Source organism: Podarcis vaucheri, assembly GCF_965113315.1.
Source record: "Podarcis vaucheri genome assembly, chromosome: 2".
NCBI classification, from domain to species: Eukaryota; Metazoa; Chordata; class Lepidosauria; order Squamata; family Lacertidae; genus Podarcis; species Podarcis vaucheri.
In genome coordinates this window covers 134,194,827-134,219,309 of record NC_138760.1, presented here as the reverse complement: position 1 = coordinate 134,219,309, position 24,483 = coordinate 134,194,827, and the positions used below count along the sequence as shown (strand labels likewise).

Genomic DNA, 24,483 nt, shown 5'->3' with positions numbered 1-24,483 from the left:
TGCTCCCACCAGGCATGATCTGAACAGGGACCCCCATGCCCCTCCCTGCACCCCGGGTAGTGGCATAGCAAGATCAGGGGGTGCCTGGTGTGGAAAAGTTTTTGTCACCTCCCCAATAGACTCACTCCCAGATGGACTTTCACTGTATTCCTATGGAAGGAAATGGAGTTTGAGCTTTGATGATCGGCTAAGGCTTTGGCAGGATGCCAGTTTGTTATTGAGAGAGTTGGACGGAAGTTTATGAAAATACGTTTTGAAATAATGCATGTTTTGTATGTTTTGTTTATATGTTTGTTTGTCACAAAAAAGTTGTAAAATTAATAAAAAAAATTTTTTTAAAAAAAACAGATTGTTATTGAGAGAGTTGGATGGAAGGAGAAGCTGGAGTCTTGCCAGAGCTTTGGCGGGACGCCAAATTACTCTCTATCTAGACTCAAACAATAACAAAAAAGGGAGAGAAGATGGCGTGTGACGCAGTTGAAATTACAGCCTCATTCTCTGGTAACACTGTATTTCAACAAAGTCTCTCCATATCTTCAAACAAGCTGATACCTTGCCAATAATAATTAAAGCCCTCCACAAAGGACCGCGCCATTAAACATCAAATTCTCTAGTTTTTTAAATGAAGTTTCACTTGCATTCCATTTCATTAATTGACTCTTTTTCCATGAGGCTTGCCAAATCATGAAGTAGGTGTCAGTACTGCAGTGTTTCATTCTTTCATTGCACAGTGTGACACTGTGCCTTTAATTGCCTAATTACCTAATGTATCGTCGTGTGAGAACGGGAGCGATTTCTATATCTCCTCCTCCTCCCCTCTGGTCCTTGCATCTGGCTTTTGCTGAAGGATACGGCTGCGTGAGTCAGCTCGTCGCTCTGTGGACTTCTTATCTTCTTGATGCTGCATTCCAACCAGAGTCTGCTTCTGCTGTACTCTGCTACTACGGGCGAAGTTCCTCACCATTCGGACAAGTGAGGGAGGGCGTTGGTCCAACAGTAGCAAGGATGAAAAAAGATGAGACGCTCACCTCACATCTCCTGTAGCAGAGCGACAAAAGTCCTTTCAAAGTCCAAATTCAAATCTTTGTTGAAAAACAGGAATGCTCCCGCTCATGGCGTTGGCATTGGAGATTTTCCAATCCGTGCAATGCTAAACACTCAACGCCCCTGCCTCCACTGTAGCGAGCGGCAGATATCGGACGGCGTGCGGGTGAAGGCACGTGCGCCCCATCCCTGCGGGGTTCAACAGGGATAATTACCCCCAGATTCACCTTGTTTAATTGCATGACTGGGGTCCGGTGTCCTGGGAAAGCAGCCAAACGCCATAGGCCATCACACCGGAAGTCTTCTCCAAAGTCTTTTTTTATATTTTCTCTCTGATAGTAAGAGCTGACAGTGAAAAGGAACTCTCTCGGAAGGGGTTGGATCTTCATTGGGGGTTTTAAGAAGAAGTTGGATGGCCATCTGCCATGGGTGCTTGAAATGAGATTTCTGGAGGGGGCTGGACTAGATTCTGAATCTATAAATCTATACTTCACCCTGGTGTGAGATCTTAAATTGACTTTTGAACAAGTGAAATCTTATACACATTCCATGTGCTGATATGCTTTCAACCCCGTATGAATTATTTGGTGGGCCATGAATGAATCTTTTCCCACATTCCAAACACTAAACCGTTTTCTCTCTTGTATGGATTCTTATATGGGAAGTGCGATTGGTGCTTTGACTGAAGCTCTTTCCACATTCCAAGCACTGATAGGGTTTCTCCCCTGTATGAATTCTTTGATGGGAAGTGAGCTTGGGGCCCTCCCGGAAGCTTTTCCCACATTCGAAGCACTGATAGGGTTTTTCCCCTGTATGAATTCTTTGATGAGAAGTGAGATTCCCCTCCTGACTGAAGCGCTTCCCACATTCTGAGCACTGATAGGGTTTCTCCCCTGTATGAATTCTGTGATGGGAAGAGAGTGTGGCACTTTGACTGAAGCTCTTTCCGCATTCCAAGCACTGATAGGGTTTCTCACCTGTATGAATTCTTTGATGGGAAGTGAGCTTGTGGCCCTCCCGGAAGTTTTTCCCACATTCCAAGCACATATAGGGTTTCTCCCCTGTATGAATTCTTCGATGGGAAGTCAGATCACCACTCTGACGAAAGCTCTTTCCACATTCCAAGCACTGATAGGGTTTTCCCCCTGTGTGAACTCTTTGATGGGAAGTCAGATCACCACTGAGACGAAAGCTCTTTCCACATTCCAAGCACTGATAGGGTTTTCCCCCTGTGTGAACTCTTTGATGGGAAGTCAGATCACCACTGAGACGAAAGCTCTTTCCACATTCCAAGCACTGATACGGTTTCTCTCCTGTATGAAGTCTTTGATGGGAAGTCAGATCACCACTCACACGAAAACCTTTCCCACATTCGAAGCACTGATAGGGTTTCTCCCCTGTATGAATTCTTTGTTGGGAAGTGAGACTATCCTTCCGACTAAAGCCCTTTCCACAATCCAAGCACTGATAGGGTTTCTCCCTTGTATGAATTCTTTGATGAAAAGTGAGATTCACCCACTTACTGAAGCTCTTTCCACATTCCAAGCACTGATAGGGTTTCTCCCCTGTATGAATTCTTTGATGGGAAGTGAGATCACCACTCAGACGAAAGCTCTTTCCACATTCCAAGCAGTGATAGGGTTTCTCCCCTGTATGAATTCTTTGATGAGAAGTGAGATTAGCCTCCTGACTGAAGTGCTTCCCACATTCCAAGCACTGATAGGGTTTCTCCCCTGTATGAATTCTGTGATGGGAAGTGAGGTGACCCTTCCGATTGAAGCTCTTTCCACATTCCAAGCACTGATACGGTTTCTCCCCTGTATGAATTCTTTGATGAGAAGCGAGATTGTGGCGGTGACTAAAGTTCTTCCCACATTCCAAGCACTGATACGGTTTCTCCCCTGTATGAACTCTTTGATGCAAAGTGAGATTACCCTTTTGATTGAAGCTCTTTCCACACTCCAAGCACTGATACAATTTCTCCCTACTCTGTGTTCTTTCGTGTGAAGTGAAGCTATTCCTTCGAATGAAGCTCTTTCTTTGACGGGAGGTGGACTGAGAGCTTTGACGGATGTTCTCTCCACACTCTGAATATTTATATGACTTCTCCGCTATGTGGATTCTGTTGTGCTCCCCCTTGTTCTTCCCTTCTAAGTCATCACCATCTGCAATAAAGAGAGAAGCTAATTAGAGCCTCAGGAGGAATTGGGACCTCCAGATTACTGAACAATGTTAACGAATGCTTGTGACAAGAGGAAGAACTGAAGAGAATGAGATGTGTGGCCGTCTAATAGTTTTCACTGTTTTTGTTTCCTGGTATTAACTGAGATATTGCTTGGCTTTTATCTGGGATGGATATTTTTGTGGCTCAATCATGGAATCCACTCCATCTCCAATCACAACATGTTATGATCCAACAGGGAACCTTACTGAGAGAGTCCATGATCCCACGATTCTCCTCCTTGACTTCTCCTTGACCTCCCCTGTGTGAGTGCCTGAGGGCCCTGCTCTTGCCACTAACCACCTGGTCCGGGGCGGGGCCTGAAGCCTCCAAAGGACTGCTCTGCTGCCCAGGAGGACTCCCCTGTGTGAGTGCCTGAGGACCCTGCTCTTGCCACTTACCACCTGGTCCAGGGCAGGGCCTGAAGCCTCAAAAGGACTGCTATGCTGCCCAGGAGGACTCCCTTGTGTGAGTGCCTGAGGGCCCTGCTCTTGCCACTAACCACCTGGCCCGGGGCGAGGCCTGAAGCCTCAAAAGGACTGCTCTGCTGCCCAGGAGGACTCCCTTGTGTGAGTGCCTGAGGGCCCTGCTCTTGCCACTCACCATCTGGCCTAAGGCGGGGCCTGAGAGGCCTCACAAGGACGGTTGCTGTTACTGCTGCTGCTGCCCAGGAGGGCTACCTCTGAAGGTGACGTGGAAACTACAACTAATCCAGAATGCGGCAGCTAGACTGGTGACGGGGAGCGGCCGCCGAGACCATATAACACCGGTCTTGAAAAACCTACATTGGCTCCCAGGACGTTTCTGAGCACAATTCAAAGTGTTGGTGCTGACATTTAAAGCCCTAAACAGCCTTGGTCCAGTATATCTGAAGGAGCGTCTCCACCCTCATCGTTCTGAGTCCAGCACCAAGGGCCTTCTGGTGGTTCCCTCACTGCGAGAAGCCAAGTTACAGGGAACCAGGCAGAGGGCCTTCTCGGTAGTGGTGCCCTCCCTGTGGAATGCCCTCCCACCAAATGTCAAAGAGAACAACAACTACCAGACTTTTAGAATACATCGGAAAGCGGCCCAGTTTAGGGAGGCTTTTAATGTTTGATGTAGTACAGTATTTTATTTTCTTATTTTATTTTTGGAAGTTGCCCAGAGTGGCTGGGGAAGCCCAGCCAGATGGGCAGGGTATAAATAGTAGATTATTATTATTATTATTATTATTATTATTATTATTATTATTATTATTAATATTATTATTATTTATGCTGAGCTCTCTGGTCAGGATCCAGCAACGTCCACGCCTCGTCTGTGAAATAAACAGCAACATCTTCACCTGAACACTCCCCATCAGAAGCTATCTCAATCTGGTTGGTCTAAATTTAAATTTATATGTAAATCTCTTTCTTCACTTTGAGCCCCCCCCCTCCCATTTTCATGATAAGACCAACTATGTATTGTTTCATTGGTAACAGAAGAGGGAAAATGACTATGACTCACTTAATCTAAGCACAACGGCCACAAGAGCTCCAGTCTAGGCATTTGGCTCTGCGATGTTGAATGTTCTCTGTGCTCTCCTGTTTCCCCTTTTTTTGTTCCAGTTGAAAGCAATTCATGGACCCAGAACTCATACACTGACCACTAATGATGAACTATATGTTATAGATACTCCTGCAAATTTATTCTGCTATTTTACATAGAAATGACATGAGCTTGGTCTACATGTTTTATTATTCCTATGTTCCTTGTTTTTAAAAGCAATTAAAAAGTTATTCCAAAAAGAAAAGAAAAAAATTATAATACATGAAGGCCTCATCTGCGTTCAATCTGCAAAGCAGGATCAGGTTCCTTTAAAGACTCGTGGCTTCTAGTGCTGCGCGACGGATCAGTGTTGGACATTGGCAGGGCATTCAGATCACAGAACTGGTTTTAGACATTTTGAGCTGCCAATACATCGCGTTGGCCGGGAAGCTGTGATGTATTCCTAGCTCAAATTGCCTGCAGATGACAAAGGCGCAGGCAGGCAGGCAGGGAGGCAGGTGGGGGAGCCCGAAAAGGTGCTCCCCTTCTCCATCTCCATCCGCCTGCCTGCCTCCCCCCACCCCCTAACTGAGCAAGCCCCAATTCCTCTCCGGCTCCATCCCTCCAGGTCCCCATCTCCCCTCCCCTGGGACTCACCAGATCTCTCGGAGGTCCCTGGGAGGGAACACTCAGAGGTTGTGGGGAGGGATGCAGGAGACAGCCGGACCAGGTCAACCGTCCATCTTCCCCCTTCCATCCTCGCTAGCATTGCAGGATCCGTCTCTTTCATCCTTCCTGAGGAGTCAAGGAGCCAAAAGAAGCTGCAGGGTCCTGGGAGAGAGGAAGAAGCAAAGGGAGCCTCAGAGGCCCTGCAGGGATTCTCCTGCCCTAGATATTCTCCTGCCCCTGGAGAAGCACAAATAGGGCAGCCCCTTCTCATCAGAAGCCCCATTTGTAAACATCTCCAGTGCTTGCAGTTTCCCGTTTGCTCCTCACCCCACTTCGTAAGGCTGACATGTTCTGCACAGTAGTGACCTGAGAGTAGATCCCATTGAACTCAATGGAGCTTATGGACAGAACTTGGTGCCAAAACCAGTCCCCATCCTGTCCCCAAGCCTTGGCCGATCATCAAAACTAAACTCCATTTCCTTCCATAGCAATACAGTGAAAGTTTGAGGCTTTAAATCCATTTCAATTTTGTCACATAGTTTGCTTTTCTGTTGTTATCCATAAATACAATCCCGTTCTCTTTTATCTCCTTTTGCTTTTTATCAGTTTGTTAGCATTCGGGGTGTGTGTGCTGCCGAATCATTTATGTTACAAACATGATATATATATAAAGAAAGGGTAAAGGCTCCCCGCTCCCCAACAACATACATTTTTCATCAATGGAAGTCTTCTTTCCAGTTCAAATTGTTTCGGCTTTGTATCTAAATTTAGTGGTTTATTATCTTGGTCCATTTGTTCCAGCATGCAGCTTAAATTAAGGACAATTACTCTCAAATCATCTGTTTATTCTTTGCTAACGATCTCTGCTATCGTGGGAGCGGCATCCATTAAGTCAGACCGGAACCAGAAGCCTCAAAAGCCCCATTTCTAAGCAATTCCAGTGATTCCAATTTCAGCTCTTTGCTCCTCACCCCACTTTGTAAAGGCTGGCATGGTCTGTACAGTAGGGACCTGAGAGTAGATCCCATTGAACTCATTGGGGCTTATGGACAGAACTTGGTGGCAAAACGAGTTACCATCCTGTCCCTAAGCATGAAAATTGCAACCCCAGAGCATGGGCAGAAAACAGACGAGTAGCTAATGTAACATGTAATGTAACAAGTGGCCCCATGCTTGGTGCTTTCTATGGAGAGTCCTGTTGACGCTCTTTGAGCTCTCTCATTGCAAGCCAGGCAGATGTTGCGGCCATATTTGCCTCTTGCATGGGGACCAAATCTTTGGGGAAGCTTTTCATCTCCAATTGGTAGGAAAGAGGGTTCATTAACCTGCTGGTGGGGGGAGGTGGCTTTTCAGCCCATAAATTCAACTCATGCTGGAATATCTGGTGGGCTGGATCTGGAGCACAAAGGGTCAAGTTTTGCTTGCATGAGCCCTTGTGTTCCTTCTTCAAACATATTAGGCAAGAACGTCAGAGGTCCAATCTGAGAGTATTTCATTCTGGGCTTCTTATGGCAGAGCACAGAAGGCATGCAATCCATTCTTTTCAGTTCTGTCAGTAAGGTCCTTCCCTAGATTTCTCAAGTGCAAGGACCCTGGGCTGTCTGAGTTAGGGGGTTCCTTGGGGTCCAGGTCAGCTGGCTAGTCAGGATTGTCACCTGCAGAGTATATGTCAACTAAAGGATAATAGTCTGCCTTGGATTGAGGACTTTTTGGAGGTGTTGCTGAATGTGGAAGCAGAGGAGCTGGTGATGCCACATTTCTGAATAATCTTGAGACTGATACACCACTCCTCCATAGATATTCTCTGTGCTTCTACACCATCTTCACAAACTTTACGCTCCTCTTGTGACAAGATTCCCAAAGGCTTAGGGTAGCTTGAGAGAAGTAGCTTATTTTGAGACAGCACCCATTTCCAATTCCTTTTTATGAAAACCCTCTCCCTAGTTGGTTTGGTTTTGGCTTCTGACAGGACATCAGAGCATTTGATAACCTTGCATATCGTTTCATATTGATATAGGGATCTGGTGTGCAAATTCCAGTACAGTGGTACCTCGGGTTACATATGCTTCAGTTACATACGCTTCAGCTGACAGACTCCGCTAACCTAGAAATAGTGCCTCGGGTTAAGAACTTTGCTTCAGGATGAGAACAGAAATCGTGCTCTGGTGGTGTGGCGGCAGCGGGAGGCCCCATTAGCTAAAGTGGCGCATCAGGTTAAGAACAGTTTCAGATTAAGAACGGACATCTGAGAACGAATTAGTGTTCTGTCTGGACCCAGAGCATGAGCTACTCTTAAGTAAGTTAAAGAGTATTTTCAAGTCAACTTTTTAATATTGCACTATTTTTAAAATTTTTAACATTTTTGCTCTTCTTTGTACTTTTAGACCTCCTTTTGACATGTGGACGAATCAAACCTCCCTTATTGATCTATTTTTAATGGTAGGGAAAGAGAAATTGTTGTATTATCTGGTGCCACAGACTCTGCTAGATTTTATTCAGAAGGTTTTACAAGTACCTATCAGGATGGTAAGAACTTTATTACAGTCGGCCAAAAAGGATTTTATGCGTTCAATGTCCTCTGTTTGTACTACAAGCCACCCAATGACTGATAGTCCCTCTTTGGTCCCAGAACTTTGGGAGTAGCAGTCTTTTATACTTGCTTTAATTTTGAATGTTGCTTTCAGATTAGTTCCTCTACCTGTTTAGCCTGGATTTGGCCTTGAGTCGCTTGAGCTCCTGGTCTCAGTGCCAGAGATGACTTAGCAGTTGAGCTGCCTGGGCTCCAAACCTCTTTCTGCTCATCCTTAGAGCTGCTGAGAGATCCTATAAGGTCAGTAATAGGATCTGGCTCCTGCTGTTTCTTAGCCACCTCCTCATTTTCCTTATTCACGTAAAATTGAGTAATTTTTGCTTGTGTTTTCTTCAGAGAAGCTCTCTTTGGAGGGTCTGTGGCACTCGGGGAGAGAACATGCATTTTTTAACTACTCTGGGTCAACACTGTCTTTCCCCTTAATTCCTCATCAAGTTTCCTGATACCAGTTATACCATTTTCTGAAATTCTGTGATCATCCTTGCTGTGATTTATTTAATGGAAACTGAGACTGGTTTTCCAGGTGAAGCTTTTTCCAAACACTCCCCTGGATGAAGTATCTCATGGGAATTGAGAATGGAGCTGCGAAGGAAGCTTTTCCCACATTTCAAGCACTTATTTCTTCCCACCTTTAGTTCTTTTATGTGAAGTGAGGGTCTCCTTCTGAACGAAGAGCTTTCCTTGATGGGAAGTGGACTGGGAGCTCTGACTGAAAGTCTCTCCACACTCTGATTATTTATATGGTTTCTCCATTGTGTGGATTCTCTTGGTTGTCTCCCTTCTTCTTCCTCTCCAATTCCCCACCTACAATCTGCTGTTATATGGCAGTATTATTATTATTATGTTTAGGCTGAGGAAGAAATTGAGCCTGAAATGATTGAACAATGCAAATGACTGCTTGTGAAAGAGGAAGAAGGGAAATGAATTACTGCTTTTTAAGAAAAAAAATTGAGAAAATTTGACAGGATGTACCTTCACGTCCCTGAGATCTCTGAAGCCTACATGGAAGAAGGGCTGGGCAGCTCAGAGCAGCCTCATCCTGGTTGGAAAAGGCAGGACTGGTGGAAGAATATTCCCAGACAGAACAGGAGATGCATCTCCTATGGAGAGTTGTAGGTGTGTTAACATCTCAGATGCTGCAGGTGGCGCTACTGGGCTCCCTCAAAATAGAGGAGGTTTGTCCTTCAGAGATCTGTATGGAATTTCAAAACTGATCTTATGATCCAGCAGGGAGCCTTACCAGAGAGGCCACGATCCCAGGATTCTCCTCCTTGACTTCCTTCTGCAGAACTCTCTGGTCAGGATCCAGCAAAGCCCAGTCCTCCTCTGTGAAAGGAACAGCTACGTCTTCAAAGCACACTGGACCCTAAGGGAAAAAGGGAGAAGAAAGATGATCTTCTACACATTGCTCTGTTCTTTTCTGCCTCTTAATAGCTGCATTCTTTTAATACTATTCTTTTCTTGCATACTTATTTCAGTATCTTAATGGAACAATTTTGTTGTGTATTTTAATGATGGGTCTTAATCCTTGTATAAATGTGGCCAGCATGACTAAGCCACTTCTGGCGAACCAGAGCAGCACACGGAAACGCCATTTACCTTCTGCTGGAGTGGTACTGTTACCGGGAAAATCCGAGGGCTCCCTTGGACAAAAACAAAGACACAACCAGGATAACTTGGAGCAAAACAGCAGCCTGTAGGCTTGGCCTTGATTGAACTGTTGCAACAGGGTGCTCCCCTCACTTGCAGGGGAGAGGAAAGACACAGAAAAATGGTGTGCAAGGCCTTATAAAGACTTTTGAAATTCCCATCCTCTAGGTCAAGCCCACCCCCAGAAACATCATGCATACATTACAGAAAGGAGGGGTTGAGGGAGGAGTTGTGGTGGTAACCTGAGTGTCCTGTCACCCGGCTGGTTCCTCCTTTCCCCCTCCCCATGAGTACTTTCCAGGTGACAGAGGGGAGTTTGCAGTTCCCTGCCCCCAGAGGGAAAATCTGATCATTGTCCTTTGTCCACTCCCATATGCAAGTTCTTTGTGATCTTGATGGTCTTCTGTCTGGGACCATCAGGGTTGGCATAGCAACTGGGCAGGGCTCCTGTGGATGTGCTGGGATGCTCAAGGGATTATGGCTGCCCTGTATCAAACCTTCCCCATTTTGTAGTCCTTCCTTCATGGAGTCAAATAAAAGTGGTACAGTGCAAATCCGATGCATGGTTGATTTTCTATGAATTTATCACAGAAGCGCAGCGTTTGTAGTGTGTGAGTGTGAGTGTGTGTGGAGTTTGTACAAACTGAATGATGGTGTTCCTGCTACAGTACCAATTTATCTACTTGCACTTAGACGCGCTTTTGAACTGCTAGGTGGGCAGGAGCAGGGACCGAGCAACCGGAGCTCACCCCGTCATTGCGGGGATTCAAACCACCTACCTTCTGATCGGCAAGTCCTAGGCTCTGTGGTTTAACCCAGTGTTTCCCAACCGGTGTTCCGCGGCACACGAGTGTGCTAGAATCATAGAATCATAGAATCATAGAATCATAGAGTTGGAAGAGACCACAAGGGCCATCGAGTCCAACCCCCTGCCAAGCAGGAAACACCATCAGAGCACTCCTGACATATGGTTGTCAAGCCTCTGCTTAAAGACCTCCAAAGTAGGAGACTCCACCACACTCCTTGGCAGCAAATTCCACTGTCGAACAGCTCTTACTGTCAGGAAGTTCTTCCAAATGTTTAGGTGGAATTTTCTTTCTTGTAGTTTGGATCCATTGCTCCGTGTCCGCTTCTCTGGAGCAGCAGAAAACAACCTTTCTCCCTCCTCTATGTGACATCCTTTTATATATTTGAACATGGCTATCATATCACCCCTTAACCTCCTCTTCTCCAGGCTAAACATGCCCAGCTCCCTTAGCCGTTCCTCATAAGGCATCGTTTCCAGGCCTTTGACCATTTTGGTTGCCCTCCTCTGGACACGTTCCAGTTTGTCAGTGTCCTTCTTGAATTGTGGTGCCCAGAACTGGACACAGTACTCCAGGTGTGGTCTGACCAGAGCAGAATACAGTGGCACTATTACTTCCCTTGATCTAGATGCTATACTCCTATTGATGCAGCCCAGAATTGCATTGGCTTTTTTAGCTGCCGCGTCACACTGTTGGCTCATGTCAAGTTTGTGGTCAACCAAGACTCCTAGATCCTTTTCACATGTACTGCTCTCAAGCCAGGTGTCACCCATCTTGTATTTGTGCCTCTCATTTTTTTTGCCCAAGTGCAATACTTTACATTTCTCCCTGTTAAAATTCATCTTGTTTGTTTTGGCCCAGTTCTCTAATCTGTCAAGGTCGTTTTGAAGTGTGATCCTGTCCTCTGGGGTGTTAGCCACCCCTCCCAGTTTGGTGTCATCTGCAAATTTGATCAGGATGCCCTTGAGTCCATCATCCAAGTCGTTGATAAAGATGTTGAATAAGACCGGGCCCAAGACAGAACCCTGTGGCACCCCACTAGTCACTCTTCTCCAGGATGAAGAGGAACCATTGATGAGCACCCTTTGGGTTCGGGCAGTCAGCCAGTTACAAATCCACTGAGTGGTAGCATAGTCAAGACCGCATTTTACCAGCTTCTTTACAAGAATATCATGGGGCACCTTGTCAAATGCCTTGCTGAAATCAAGGTAGGCTACATCCACTGCGTTCCCTTCATCTACCAGGCTTGTAATTCTGTCAAAAAACGAGATCAGGTTAGTCTGACATGACTTATTTTTCAGAAATCCATGCTGACTATTGGTGATCACAGCATTCCTTTCTAGGTGCTCACAGACTGTTTGCTTAATGATCTGCTCCAGAATCTTCCCTGGTATTGATGTCAGACTGACTGGGCGGTAATTATTTGGGTCCTCTCTTTTCCCCTTTTTGAAAATAGGGACAACATTTGCCCTCCTCCAGTCTGCCGGGACTTCGCCTGTTCTCCAGGAATTCTCAAAGATGACTGCCAGTGGTTCTGAGATCACATCTGCCAGTTCTTTTAATACTCTTGGATGCAGTTCATCTGGCCCTGGAGACTTGAATACATCTAAACTAGCCAAATATTCTTGTACTATCTCCTTAGTTATTCTGGGCTGTGTTTCCTTTGCTGAATCATTTGCTCCAAATTCTTCAGGTCGGGCATTGTTTTCTTTATCGGAGAAGACTGAGGCAAAGAAGGCATTGAGGAGTTCAGCCCTTTCTGTGTCCCCTGTTTGCATTTCACCATCTTCTCCTCTGAGTGACCCCACTGTTTCTTTGTTCTTCCTTTTGCTACGAACATACCCATAAAAGCCTTTTTTGTTGCTTTTAACCTCTCTAGCAAGCCTGAGTTCATTCTGTGCTTTAGCTTTTCTGACTTTGTGTCTACACGTGCTGGCGATTTGTTTGAATTCCTCTTTGGTGGTTTCCCCCCTTTTCCATTTTTTGTACACATCCTTTTTTAATCTTAATTCAGTTAAAAGTTCTTTAGATAGCCACCCTGGCTTCTTTAGGCACCTTCCACGTTTCCGTCTCATTGGTATTGCCTGTCGTTGTGCTTTTACTATCTCCCTCTTAACAAACTCCCAGCCATCATGAACTCCCTTTCCTTTTAGTATTGCTGTCCATGGGATCTCACCCAGCACTTCCCTAAATTTTATGAAGTCGGCTTTCTTAAAGTCAAGAAATTGAGTCCTAGTATGCTTGGCTGCTCCTTTCCGCTGTATAGTAAACTTCAGAAGAGCATGATCACTCGCGCCTAATGATCCTTCCACATCTACCCCACTAACCAGGTCATCAACATTGGTTAGGACCAGATCTAAAATGGCTGTTCCTCTTGTTGCTTCTCCCACTTTCTGGACAATGAAGTTGTCTGCAAGGCCAGTGAGGAATCTGTTTGACCTTATGCTCTTGGCTGAGTTTGACGTCCAACAAATATCCGGGTAATTGAAGTCCCCCATTACTACTATCTCCCTTCCTTTTGCATGCTTGGCCATCTGTTCCAGGAAGGCATCATCTATGTCCTCCGTTTGGCTTGGGGATCTATAGTAAACTCCCACAATGAGGTCTCTGTTATTCTTCTCTCCCTTAATTTTGACCCAAATGCTCTCACTTTGGCTTTGAGGTTCTAAATCTTGGATCTCTTCACAGGTATACACATCCCTGTCTTTCCCCTTAATTCCCTTTATTGAATGGAAACTGAGACAGGTTTTCCAGGTGAAGCTTTTTCCAAACACTCCCCTGTATGAAGTATCTCATGGGAATCTTGGGTGGAGCTGCGGAGGAAGCTTTCCCAACATTTCAAGCACTAATTTCTTCCCCTTGTTAGTTCTTTCTTGTGAAGTGAGGCTCTCCTTGTGAACGAAGAGCTTTCCTTGATGGGAAGTGGACTGGGAGCTCTGACTAAAGTTCTCTCCACACTCTGAATATTTATATGGTTTCTCGATTGTGTGGATTTTTCTTGTTGTCTCCCTTCTTCTTCCTTTCCAATTCACCACCTACAACCTACAATCTACTGTTATATGGCAGTATTATTATTATTATTATTATTATTATTATGTTTAGGCTGAGGAAGAAATTGAGACGCTCCCCTCTGGAGTTCAGAAAGGGTAGATATTCCTGGTGCCCTTAAGCCTGCTGTTCTGCCAGGGAAGCGGGGCTGCGTCCAAAGCATGGAGTGGTGGAAGTACTCAGGGAAGGGAGCAGAAAGCGAGGGAAGCATTAGGCCCCCATTTCTAGGAAGGGGAACATCGGCCTGAAGGGGAGCAGCTGCTTTTGGGCAAGGGCAGAGGCCATGTTGGGTCAGGGCAACTGGTCCTTCTATGTTTGGAGCTGGAGGAAGGCCCCGCAGCCATCTTGGATGAGGGCAACTTTGTGCCTGTCTGTTATATACACATACATATCTATCATCTTTCATCTACCTACCTACCAACATACATATATATATATATATATATATATTGTTAACGGAAAAATCCGAGGGCTCCCTTGGACAAAAAGTAAAGGCACCAACCAGAGCAAATTGGAGCAAATCAGCAGCCTGTAGGCTTGACCTTTATTGAACTGTTGCAACAGGGTGTTCCCCTCACTTGCAGGAGAGAGGAAGGACCCAGAAAAATGGTGTGCAAGGCCTTATAAAAACTTGTGAAATTCCCACCCTGTAGGTCAAGCCCACCCCCAGAAACATCACGCATACATCACAGAAAGGAGGGGTTGAGGGAGGGGTGGTGGTGGTAGCCTGAGTGTCCTGTCACCTGGCTGGTTCCTCCTTTCCCCCCTACCCCTTGAGTCACTTCTAGGAGACACAGGGGAGTTTCCAGTTTCCTGCCCCCAGAGCGAAGATCTGATGATTGTCCTTTATTCCAGTCCGTGCTGAATCCACTCCCATATGCAAGTTCTTTGTGATCTTGATGGTCTTCTGTCTGGGACCATCAGGGTTGGCATAGCAACTGGGCAGGGCTCCTGTGGATGTGCTGGGATGCTCAAGGGATTATGGCTGCCCTGTATCAAACCTTCCCCATTTTGTAGTCCTTCCTTCATGGAGTCAAATAAAAGTGGTACAGTGCAAATCCGGTGTATGGTTGATTTTTCTATGAATTTATAACAGAAGCGCAGCGTTTGTAGTGTGTGAGTGTGAGTGTGTGTGAAGTTTGTACAAACTGAATGATGGGGGGGGGTTCCTGCTACAATACACCCCCCTGGTTCTCGTTTGGAGGAGTGAGGGACGGAGGCGCTTTACTGACAGAATGGCACTTCCCTGGCGCCTCCTTTCCTCCCAGGAGCTCCCCCTTCCACAACACCCCTCCCAGGCTGCCCTCTGGCATGTGGCCCCCTTTCCAGCAGGCGAAGCTGCAGGGGCCACTCACTTCCTGGCCCTCCCAAAATGGAGGAGGCCTTGGACCCTGGAGGAGCCTGAGAGGGGCCTTGAGGGGGGCAGGGAGGGCCTCTCGCCCCTTCCCAGACTCAGTTTCCATTCAATAAATCACAGCAAGGATAATCACAGAATTTTAGAAAATGGTATTTCTGGTATCAGGAAACTTGATGAGGAATTAAGGGGAAAGACAGGGATGTGTATACCTGTGAAGAGATCCAAGATTTAGAACCTCAAAGCCAAAGTGAGAGCATTTGGGTCAAAATTAAGGGAGAAAAGACTAACAGGGACCTCATTGTGGGAGTTTACTATAGATCCCCAAGCCAAACGGAGGACATAGATGATGCCTTCCTGGAAAAGATGGCCAAGCATGCAAAAGGAAGGGAGATAGTAGTAATGGGGGACTTCAGTTACCCGGATATTTGTTGGACGTCAAACTCAGCCAAGAGCATAAGGTCAAACAGATTCCTCACTGGCCTTGCAGACAACTTCATTGTCCAGAAAGTGGGAGAAGCAACAAGAGGAACAGCCATTTTAGATCTGCTCCTAACCAATGTTGATGACCTGGTTAGTGGGGTAGAAGTGGAAGGATCATTAGGCGCGAGTGATCATGCTCTTCTGAAGTTTACTATACAGCGGAAAGGAGCAGCCAAGCATACTAGGACTCAATTTCTTGACTTTAAGAAAGCCGACTTCATAAAACTTAGGGAAGTGCTGGGTGAGATCCCATGGACAACAATACTAAAAGGAAAGGGAGTTCATGATGGCTGGGAGTTTGTTAAGAGGGAGATAATAAAAGCACAACGTCAGGCAATACCAATGAGACGGAAACATGGAAGGTGCCTAAAGAAACCAGGGTGGCTATCTAAAGAACTTTTAACTGAGTTAAGATTAAAAAAGGATGTGTACAAAAAATGGAAAAGGGGGAAAACCACCAAAGAGGAATTCAAACAAATAGCCAGCACGTGTAGACACAAAGTCAGAAAAGCTAAAGCACAGAATGAACTCAGGCTTGCTAGAGAGGTTAAAAGCAACAAAAAAGGCTTTTATGGGTATGTCCTAAGCAAAAGGAAGAACAAAGAAACAGTGGGGTCACTCAGAGGAGAAGATGGTGAAATGCAAAGAGGGGACACAGAAAGGACTGAACTCCTCAATGCCTTCTTTGCCTCAGTCTTCTCCGATAAAGAAAACAATGGCCGACCTGAAGAATTTGAAGCAAAGGATTCAGCAGAGGAAACACAGCCCAGAATAACTAAGGAGATAGTACAAGAATACTTGGCTAGTTTAGATGTATTCAAGTCTCCAGGGCCAGACAAACTGCATCCAAGAGTATTAAAAGAACTGGCAGATGTGATCTCAGAACCACTGGCAGTCATCTTTGAGAATTCCTGGAGAACAGGCGAAGTCCCGGCAGACTGGAGGAGGGCAAATGTTGTCCCTATTTTCAAAAAGGGGAAAAGAGAGGACCCAAATAATTACCGCCCAGTCAGTCTGACATCAATACCAGGGAAGATTCTGGAGCAGATCATTAAGCAAACAGTCTGTGAGCACCTAGAAAGGAATGCTGTGATCACCAATAGTCAGCATGGATTTCTGAAAAATAAGTCATGTCAGACTAACCTGATCTCGTTTTTTGACAGAATTACAAACCTGGTAGATGAAGGGAACGCAGTGGATGTAGCCTACCTTGATTTCAGCAAGGCATTTGACAAGGTGCCCCATGATATTCTTGTAAAGAAGCTGGTAAAATGCGGTCTTGACTATGCTACCACTCAGTGGATTTGTAACTGGCTGACTGACCGAACCCAAAGGGTGCTCATCAATGGTTCCTCTTCATCCTGGAGAAGAGTGACTAGTGGGGTGCCACAGGGTTCTGTCTTGGGCCCGGTCTTATTCAACATCTTTATCAACGACTTGGATGATGGACTCAAGGGCATCCTGATCAAATTTGCAGATGACACCAAACTGGGAGGGGTGGCTAACACCCCAGAGGACAGGATCACACTTCAAAACGACCTTGACAGATTAGAGAACTGGGCCAAAACAAACAAGATGAATTTTAACAGGGAGAAATGTAAAGTATTGCACTTGGGCAAAAAAAAATGAGAGGCACAAATACAAGATGGGTGACACCTGGCTGGGGAGCAGTACATGTGAAAGGGATCTAGGAGTCTTGGTTGACCACAAACTTGACATGAGCCAACAGTGTGACGCGGCAGCTAAAAAAGCCAATGCAATTCTGGGCTGCATCAATAGGAGTATAGCATCTAGATCAAGGGAAGTAATAGTGCCACTGTATTCTGCTCTGGTCAGACCTCACCTGGAGTACTGTGTCCAGTTCTGGGCACCACAATTCAAGAAGGACACTGACAAACTGGAACGTGTCCAGAGGAGGGCAACCAAAATGGTCAAAGGCCTGGAAATGATGCCTTATGAGGAACGGCTAAGGGAGCTGGGCATGTTTAGCCTGGAGAAGAGGAGGTTAAGGGGTGATATGATAGCCATGTTCAAATATATAAAAGGATGTCACATAGAGGAGGGAGAAAGGTTGTTTTCTGCTGCTCCAGAGAAGCGGACACGGAGCAATGGATCCAAACTACAAGAAAGAAGATTCCACCTAAACATTAGGAAGAACTTCCTGACAGTAAGAGCTGTTCGACAGTGGAATTTGCTGCCAAGGAGTGTGGTGGAGTCTCCTTCTTTGGAGGTCTTTAAGCAGAGGCTTGACAACCATATGTCAGGAGTGCTCTGATGGTGTTTCCTGCTTGGCAGGGGGTTGGACTCGATGGCCCTTCTGGTCTCTTCCATCTCTATGATTCTATGATTCTATGGCGTTGGCAGTGGAGAGTGTCCAATTCGTGGAATGCTAAACACTCAGCGCCCCTGCCTCCACTGTAGCGAGCGGCAGATATCGGACGGCGTGCGGGTGAAGGCACGTGCGCCGCATCCCTGCGGGGTTCAACAGAGATAATTACCTCCAGATTCACCTTGTTTAATTGCATGACTGGGGTCCAGTGTTCTGGGAAAGCAGCCAAACGCCATAGGCCATCACACCGGAAGTCTTCTCCTAAGTCTTTTTTTATATTATCTCTCTGATAGTAAGAGCTGACAGTGAAAAGCAACTCTCTCTGAAGGGGGTGGATCTTCATTGGGGGGTTTTAAGAAGAAGTTGGATGGCCACCTGTCATGGATGCTGGAAATGAGAATTCTGGACGGGGTTGGACTAGATTCTGAATCTATAATTCTATACTTCACCCTGGTGTGAGATCTTAAATTGACTTTTTAACAAGTGAAATTTCATACACATTCCATGTGCTGATATGCTTTTAACCCCGTATGAATTATTTGGTGGGCCATGAATGAATCTTTTCCCACATTTCAAACACTAAACCGTTTTCTCTCTTGTATGGATTCTCTGATGGGAAGTGAGATTGGTGCTTTGACTGAAGCTCTTTCCACATTCCAAGCACTGATACGGTTTCTCCCCTGTATGAATTCTGTGATGGGAAGTGAGACTATCCTGCCGACTGAAGCCCTTTCCACATTCGAAGCACTGATAGGGTTTTTCCCCTGTATGAATTCTTTGATGGGAAGTGAGACTATACTTCCGACTGAAGCCCTTTCCACATTCCAAGCACTGATAGGGTTTTCCCCGTGTATGAATTATTTGATGGGAAGTGAGATTGTGCCTGAGACTGAAGCGCTTCCCACATTCTGAGCACTGATACGGTTTCTCCCCTGTATGAATTCTGTGATGGAAAGTGAGATGGGTGCTTTGACTGAAGCTCTTTCCACATTCTGAGCACTGATAGGGTTTCTCCCCTGTATGAATTCTTTGATGGGAAGTTAGTTCACCACTCAGACGAAAGCTCTTCCCACATTCTAAGCACTGATAGGGCTTCTCCCCTGTATGAATTCTTTGATGGGAAGTGAGACTATCCTTCCGACTGAAGCCCTTTCCACATTCAAAGCACTGATAGGGTTTTTCCCCTGTATGAATTCTTTGATGAGAAGTGAGATTACCCTCCTGGCTGAAGTGCTTCCCACATTCTGAGCACTGATAGGGTTTCTCCCCTGTATGAATTCTTTGATGGGAAGTCAGATCACCACTAAGACGAAAGCTCTTCCCACATTCTAAGCACTGATAGGGCTTCTCCCCTGTATGAATTCTTTGATGGGAAGTGAGACTATCCTTCCGACTGAAGCCCTTTCCACAATCCAAGCACTGATAGGGTTTATCCCCTGTATGAATTCTTTGATGAAAAGTGAGATTCACCCACTTACTGAAGCTCTTTCCACATTCCGAGCACTGATAGGGTTTCTCCCTTGTGTGAATTCTTTGATGGGTAGTAAGACTATCCTTCCGACTGAAGCCCTTTCCACAATCCAAGCACTGATAGGGTTTATCCCCTGTATGAATTCTTTGATGAAAAGTGAGATTCACCCACTTACTGAAGCTCTTTCCACATTCTAAGCACTGATAGGGTTTCTCCCCTGTATGAATTCTTTGATGGGAAGTGAGATCACCACTCAGACGAAAGCTCTTTCCACATTCGAAGCACTGATAGGGTTTCTCCCCTGTATGAATTCTTTGATGAGAAGTGAGATTCCCCTCCTGACAGAAGCGCTTCCCACATTCCAAGCACTGATAGGGTTTCTCCCCTGTATGAATTTTGTGATGGGAAGTAAGGTGACCCTTCCGATTGAAGCTCTTTCCACATTCCAAGCACTGATACGGTTTCTCCCCTGTATGAATTCTTTGATGAGAAGCGAGATTCTGGCGGTGACTAAAGTTCTTCCCACATTCCAAGCACTGATACGGTTTCTCCCCTGTATGAACTCTTTGATGGGAAGTGAGATTCCCCCAGTGACTGAAGCTCTTTCCACATTCCAAGCAATTATATGGTTTCTCCCCTGTATGAACTCTTTGATGCAAAGTGAGATTATCCTTTCGATTGAAGCTCTTTCCACATTCTCTGCACTGATACATTTTCTCCCTACTCTGTGTTCTTTTGTGTGAAGTGAGGCTATTCCTTTGAATGAAGCTCCTTCTTTGATGGGAGGTGGACTGGGAACTCTGACGGATGTTCTCTCCACACTCTGAATATTCATATGACTTCTCTTCTATGCAGATTCTGTTGTGGTTCCCCTTGTTCTTCCCTTCCAATTCATCACCATCTGCAATGAAGAGAGATGCTAATTAGAGCCTCAGGAGGAATTGGGAGCTCCAGATTATTGAACAATGTTAATGAATGCTTGTGACAGAGGAAGAACTGAAGAGAATGAAATGTGAGGTGTCCAATAGTTTTGACTGTTTTTGTTTCCTGGTATTAACTGAGATATTGCTTGGCTTTTATCTGGGATGGATATTTTTGTGGCTCAATCATGGAATCCACTCCATCTCCAATCACAACATGTTATGATCCAACAGGGATCCTTACTGAGAGAGTCCATGATCCCACCATTCTCCTCCTTGACTTCTCCTTTACCTCCCCTGTGTGAGTGCCTGAGGGCCCTGCTCTTGCCACTAACCACCTGGCCCGGGGTGGGGCCTGAAGCCTCCAAAGGACTGCTCTGCTGCCCAGGAGGACTCCCTTGTGTGAGTGCCTGAGGGCCCTGCTCTTGCCACTCACCATCTGGCCTAAGGCGCGGCCTGACAGGCCTCACAAGGAGGGTTGCTGTTACTGCTGCTGCTGTCCAGGAGGACTCAGAGTTCTTTTTAAAATGTTTTAAAACTTTTCTTTTGAATGTTTTTGTATGTGGGGGATGGTGGTGGGGTGGGGTGGATGTTTGGTTGGGCCTGGGAATTTGTTTTGATTTTGGTGTTTTTGTAATTTTTACAGTTTTTTGTTTGTATTGTTTTATTTTATTTATTTATTTTTAAAGGTTCTATTTTGTTCTTAAGGGGAGGGGTCAGGGCTGCCGGGGAGTGGGTCCCAGCCAACAAAATGGCTGGGGCATGTTCCACAGGGGGGGATGCACTGGGACAACCTACCTCAGTGATCACGGGTAGGAGGAGGAGTTACGCTAAGACCAGACCATGTCGTTACAGAGGAGGCAGGTTTAGTCGACACAACCTTACAAGGGGCCGCTCGGGACTTCGTGGAAAGCATGGCCTCCATGGTCCCAACCCATAGCCGCGGAAATGCCTTGGACCTGGTGTTTACCTCTATGGATGTTGGTGATCTGACACTCAGTAAAAGTGAAACAAAAGAAGTGCCATGGTCAGATAACTTCTTGGTGCAACTGACTTCCGGAGGCGGCGCGAAACGGCAATGGCGGTCCTCCTCTTGTGCTGAGGGGGAAGCTCTGCGGAATCGGGTCGTCCGCTACGGCAAAGCGGAGACCCGCACTGAAAAACCACAGGCAGCAAGAGCCTGTGGACGTGGGACTCGGCGGGCGCCGAAAGCGACCTCCGAAACGTTGAAGGGACCCCGTAAGGAGCCTCGGATCGCGGAGGGGGTTGCGGCGCTGTGAGTCGATCGCTACTCTGCAGAGTGAAGCCGCGCAGCTGCTGTCGGTGAGCGCTGACCTTTTTTCCTCAAAATTCGGAACCAGAAGCTACAACCCGTGAGTAAAAGAGGGACTTTTACAATTGGACTCTAAACTCAAAGAAAATTGGCTGAAAGCGGAGAGACGTTAAAAGGAAGTCCGTCTCCCGCTGCTATTTAAACTACAAAGCAAAGAGCTGGAGGAGTGGAGCTTTTGTAGAGACTTTTTAAACTACCTGATCTGAGCATCCACTGGAACTACCTTCAGATGAAGAAAAGATATATTTATTGAACTTACTTTCTATTTGAACTGTGTTAATTTTCTCCTGTGGGAATTACATTTGGACTGAGAAACCCAGGTATTTGGGCTGCCTAAAGAACAGAAGAGCTGTCAGTTTGCAAACTTGGCTATTGTGTATTTGGACTTGTAACATTCTGAGCTGTTACAGACTTGATACTTTGAAATACTAGCTAGCACTTGTCAGAAACAATGTTATGTTAAGAATACCAACTCTGCTAAATACCAGTATGAAGGTCCTGGGATTTTAAAATTAACTTTATTGACTTTACTTGATCTGACTTCTTCCCTCAAGACATCTCAAGCCCCCTCTAGAGGATTTGGGACCAATAGCAGTGACATTATATTATTTTCGCTTTCCTTTCCTCCTGTTTGACTGTTTTTCTCTGGGCTGCTACTTTCTCATGGGAACAACCCAGACTGACCTTGACTTTTAGATAACTTTGGAATGAGTGGCACAAGAAAAAGAGGACCAAGAACCAGACAAACAACCTTAACCTCGGCCTTACAGACACGTAGATCATCTGTACCTATCTTACCGTCGGCAGCTGTCAGAGCTGCTCCCAGATCCTAGCTCCCAGAGGATCACGCTAGCCAGCGTTCACTTTATAAAAGTCTTTATTGAGTTACAGTTTCCATTTCCAAGCTGCCGCGTGCAGCCCTACGTCTTATAAGCTAGACCGGCGAAGCTCCGTCTGAGTCCCCGCCTCCTGTACACCAACTTAATACCCTAGCCTTACTCCACCTTTTCTGCCTGACCGTTCTTCTCTGGGTCCCTCTGCCCCCCGTGGTCTCTTCCTTCCTGGACTCTTCTGACGCTGACCCCCCGGACCCTTCTGTCTCCTTGCGGCGGGCTTTAGGACCTGGCTCCCTTTCCGGGCTGCTTACTGCGCCGCCTTCCTGTGCATTTGAACTTGGCGCGCGCGCCCAACCTTCCACTTTCTGCTTGACCGTTTCTTCGCTCCCCGATGGAGGTGTGGCCACTCCTGACTCATGCCCTCCCCCCTGCGGCGAGCTGCCGGAGCTCGATACCTGGCGCCCTTCCTCTCCACTGCGCTCTGTTGGGGATGCTGGCCCCGATTTCCAACTGCTGCCCTCTGAACCCCCTCTGGACCCTTCTTCCTGGGGTGTCCCCCTAGGCTCCCCCCTTGCTCTGGCCACTGGCGCTCCTTTCTGTGAATCTTCTGATTCACTGGAAAGACTCGGAGATCTCGGGTCGTCGTCATCACTCATCTTTTCTTCGGACTCCTCCCCCTCGCTCTCTGTTTCCTCCCTTGCCCTCGCCTCTGCTCCTGAACCCCTGACAAGAACAATTGGACATTATTTGCTTGCAAGAAACACATGTGACTAGGCTACACAGAAAAGTGTTAATAAATAAAAGATTAGGTCAAGAATTTATATCTTCGGACCGAGTGAAGAAGAGAGGAGTGGTGATCTACGCAAAAGAGAGCCTATCACCTAAATTTCTTTTCAAAGATGAACATGGAAGAATTTTGGCAATTGAGATACAACACCAAGGAGAGAAGTTTTTGATATTAGGAATCTATGCCCCAAATGAGGGAAAGTCAGAATTTTACAAGAAGTTGCATGAGAGTGTCCTGGACTATCTGGACTATGACAACATCATTATGATGGGAGATATGAATGGCGTGGTCTCAACTAATATGGATAAGTCTCAAAACCAAAATGTGACAAAAGATGGCAGACTACCTAAGACTTTTTTTGAACTGACTGACAATATGGACTTGATTGACACCTGGAGGACAAAGAACCCATTGGGAAGAGAAGGAACATTCTTCTCTGAAGCCCAACTGACATGGACAAGAATCGACCAAATATGGATATCTAGAGCAGTGTTTCCCAACCACTGTTCCGTGGCACACTAGTGTGCCGCGAGATGTTGCCTGGTGTGCCGCGGGAAAAATAAAAAAATTCGAAAGTTTTTTTTTTAAAGTCAAATTTTCGATTGGGGCGCCGTCACTAGATGACCCCTGGGGTTCCCACCCTCCCTCCCGCTCTGCGCCTCCCTCCTCCTCCTCCTCCGGGGAGGCCCTTCCTGGCTCTCGGCCAAGGCTTGGCGGCTGCCACTCACTCACTCGCTCGCCCACCCGTCCCTCCATCCCTGCACCTGGCCTCTCCCCCTCCGTCCCCGGCGCGGGGGCTGCCGGGATCCGTAGTCCCCTCGCCCTTGGGCTCCGCGCCCGCGCAGGGTGCGCAAACTACGTTTCCCAGTGTGGCCTGGCGGGCCGGGCGTTTTGTTTGAAGCGCTCTTCTCCCGGCCATGGAATGAGCGCCGCGGCGGCGGCCGGGCAGGCAGGGGCTCTTCCGCGCAGACCCCACGCAGCCTGCCTGCGCCCCCGCGGAGATCGGGCGGCAGGATGGAGCCCGGGGATCCCCGCGGAGGCGGAGAGGCGGAGGCTGCCCCCCAGGTTTTTTATTTTTGCAATGCTGCATCCGCGCCGGAGGGGACGCATCGGACCGCGGGGAGACCCCTTGGCGGGCGTGCAAGGCAGTGCATGCGTGCAGGCGTTGCATGGAGTGCAGTGCAATGCAATGGCAACACGGCGCCCTGCATGCATGCATGCAACTTCCACCGGCGCTCCGGACTTGGCAGGTGAGGGGGGTCCCCAGTGGGCGGCAGAGAGAGCCGGGAGGGCGAAGGGGAGCCGGGGGGAGCAGCGCTGCTCCCCGAGCCGAGCCCGGGGGAAAATTTCGGCGTCGTTGCACCGGGTGTTGGAAGCGGAGGCTGGCGGGGGCCCCTCACCTGCAAAACCTGGTCGCCTCTCATATATTTCGT

At 46.9% G+C, this 24,483-nt stretch overlaps 3 protein-coding genes and 1 long non-coding RNA gene across 15 annotated transcripts in view; 2 read left to right on the top strand and 2 right to left on the bottom strand.

The window, feature by feature from the left end:
* LOC309525751 (uncharacterized protein) overlaps window positions 1-24,483 on the top strand; it is a 375,811-nt gene that overhangs the window by 124,141 nt on the left and 227,187 nt on the right. The gene's annotated exons all lie outside the window — the stretch shown is intronic.
* Window positions 135-18,887, top strand: LOC309525853. Its single transcript, XR_014216548.1, has 3 exons — window positions 135-236; window positions 382-1,675; window positions 18,794-18,887. It is a non-coding gene; the product is annotated as an uncharacterized lncRNA (long non-coding RNA).
* The window catches only part of LOC309525793 (uncharacterized protein), a 243,835-nt gene continuing 219,955 nt past the window's right edge, over window positions 604-24,483 (bottom strand). For 4 of the 11 annotated variants that reach the window (XM_082211370.1, XM_082211365.1, XM_082211366.1 and 1 more), the window contains 2 exons: window positions 5,432-5,605; window positions 604-3,209 (listed from right to left, as the gene is read on the bottom strand). In XM_082211370.1, coding sequence (XP_082067496.1) covers window positions 1,669-3,209; window positions 5,432-5,564 — 1,674 coding nt within the window. In that variant the 5' untranslated portion in view covers window positions 5,565-5,605 and the 3' untranslated portion in view covers window positions 604-1,668. Of the gene's footprint in view, window positions 3,210-3,474; window positions 3,619-4,515; window positions 4,563-4,966; window positions 5,127-5,431; window positions 5,608-5,809; window positions 6,031-9,250; window positions 10,330-11,670; window positions 11,692-24,483 lie in introns of those variants that run through there. The other 7 variants (XM_082211368.1, XM_082211364.1, XM_082211363.1 and 4 more) reach the window with 7 other exon arrangements.
* LOC309525798 (uncharacterized protein) overlaps window positions 17,252-24,483 on the bottom strand; it is a 31,807-nt gene continuing 24,575 nt past the window's right edge. The window contains exon 3 of the mRNA XM_082211381.1: window positions 17,252-20,075. Coding sequence (XP_082067507.1) covers window positions 18,283-19,887 — 1,605 coding nt within the window. The 5' untranslated portion in view covers window positions 19,888-20,075 and the 3' untranslated portion in view covers window positions 17,252-18,282. The remainder of the gene's footprint in view (window positions 20,076-24,483) is intronic.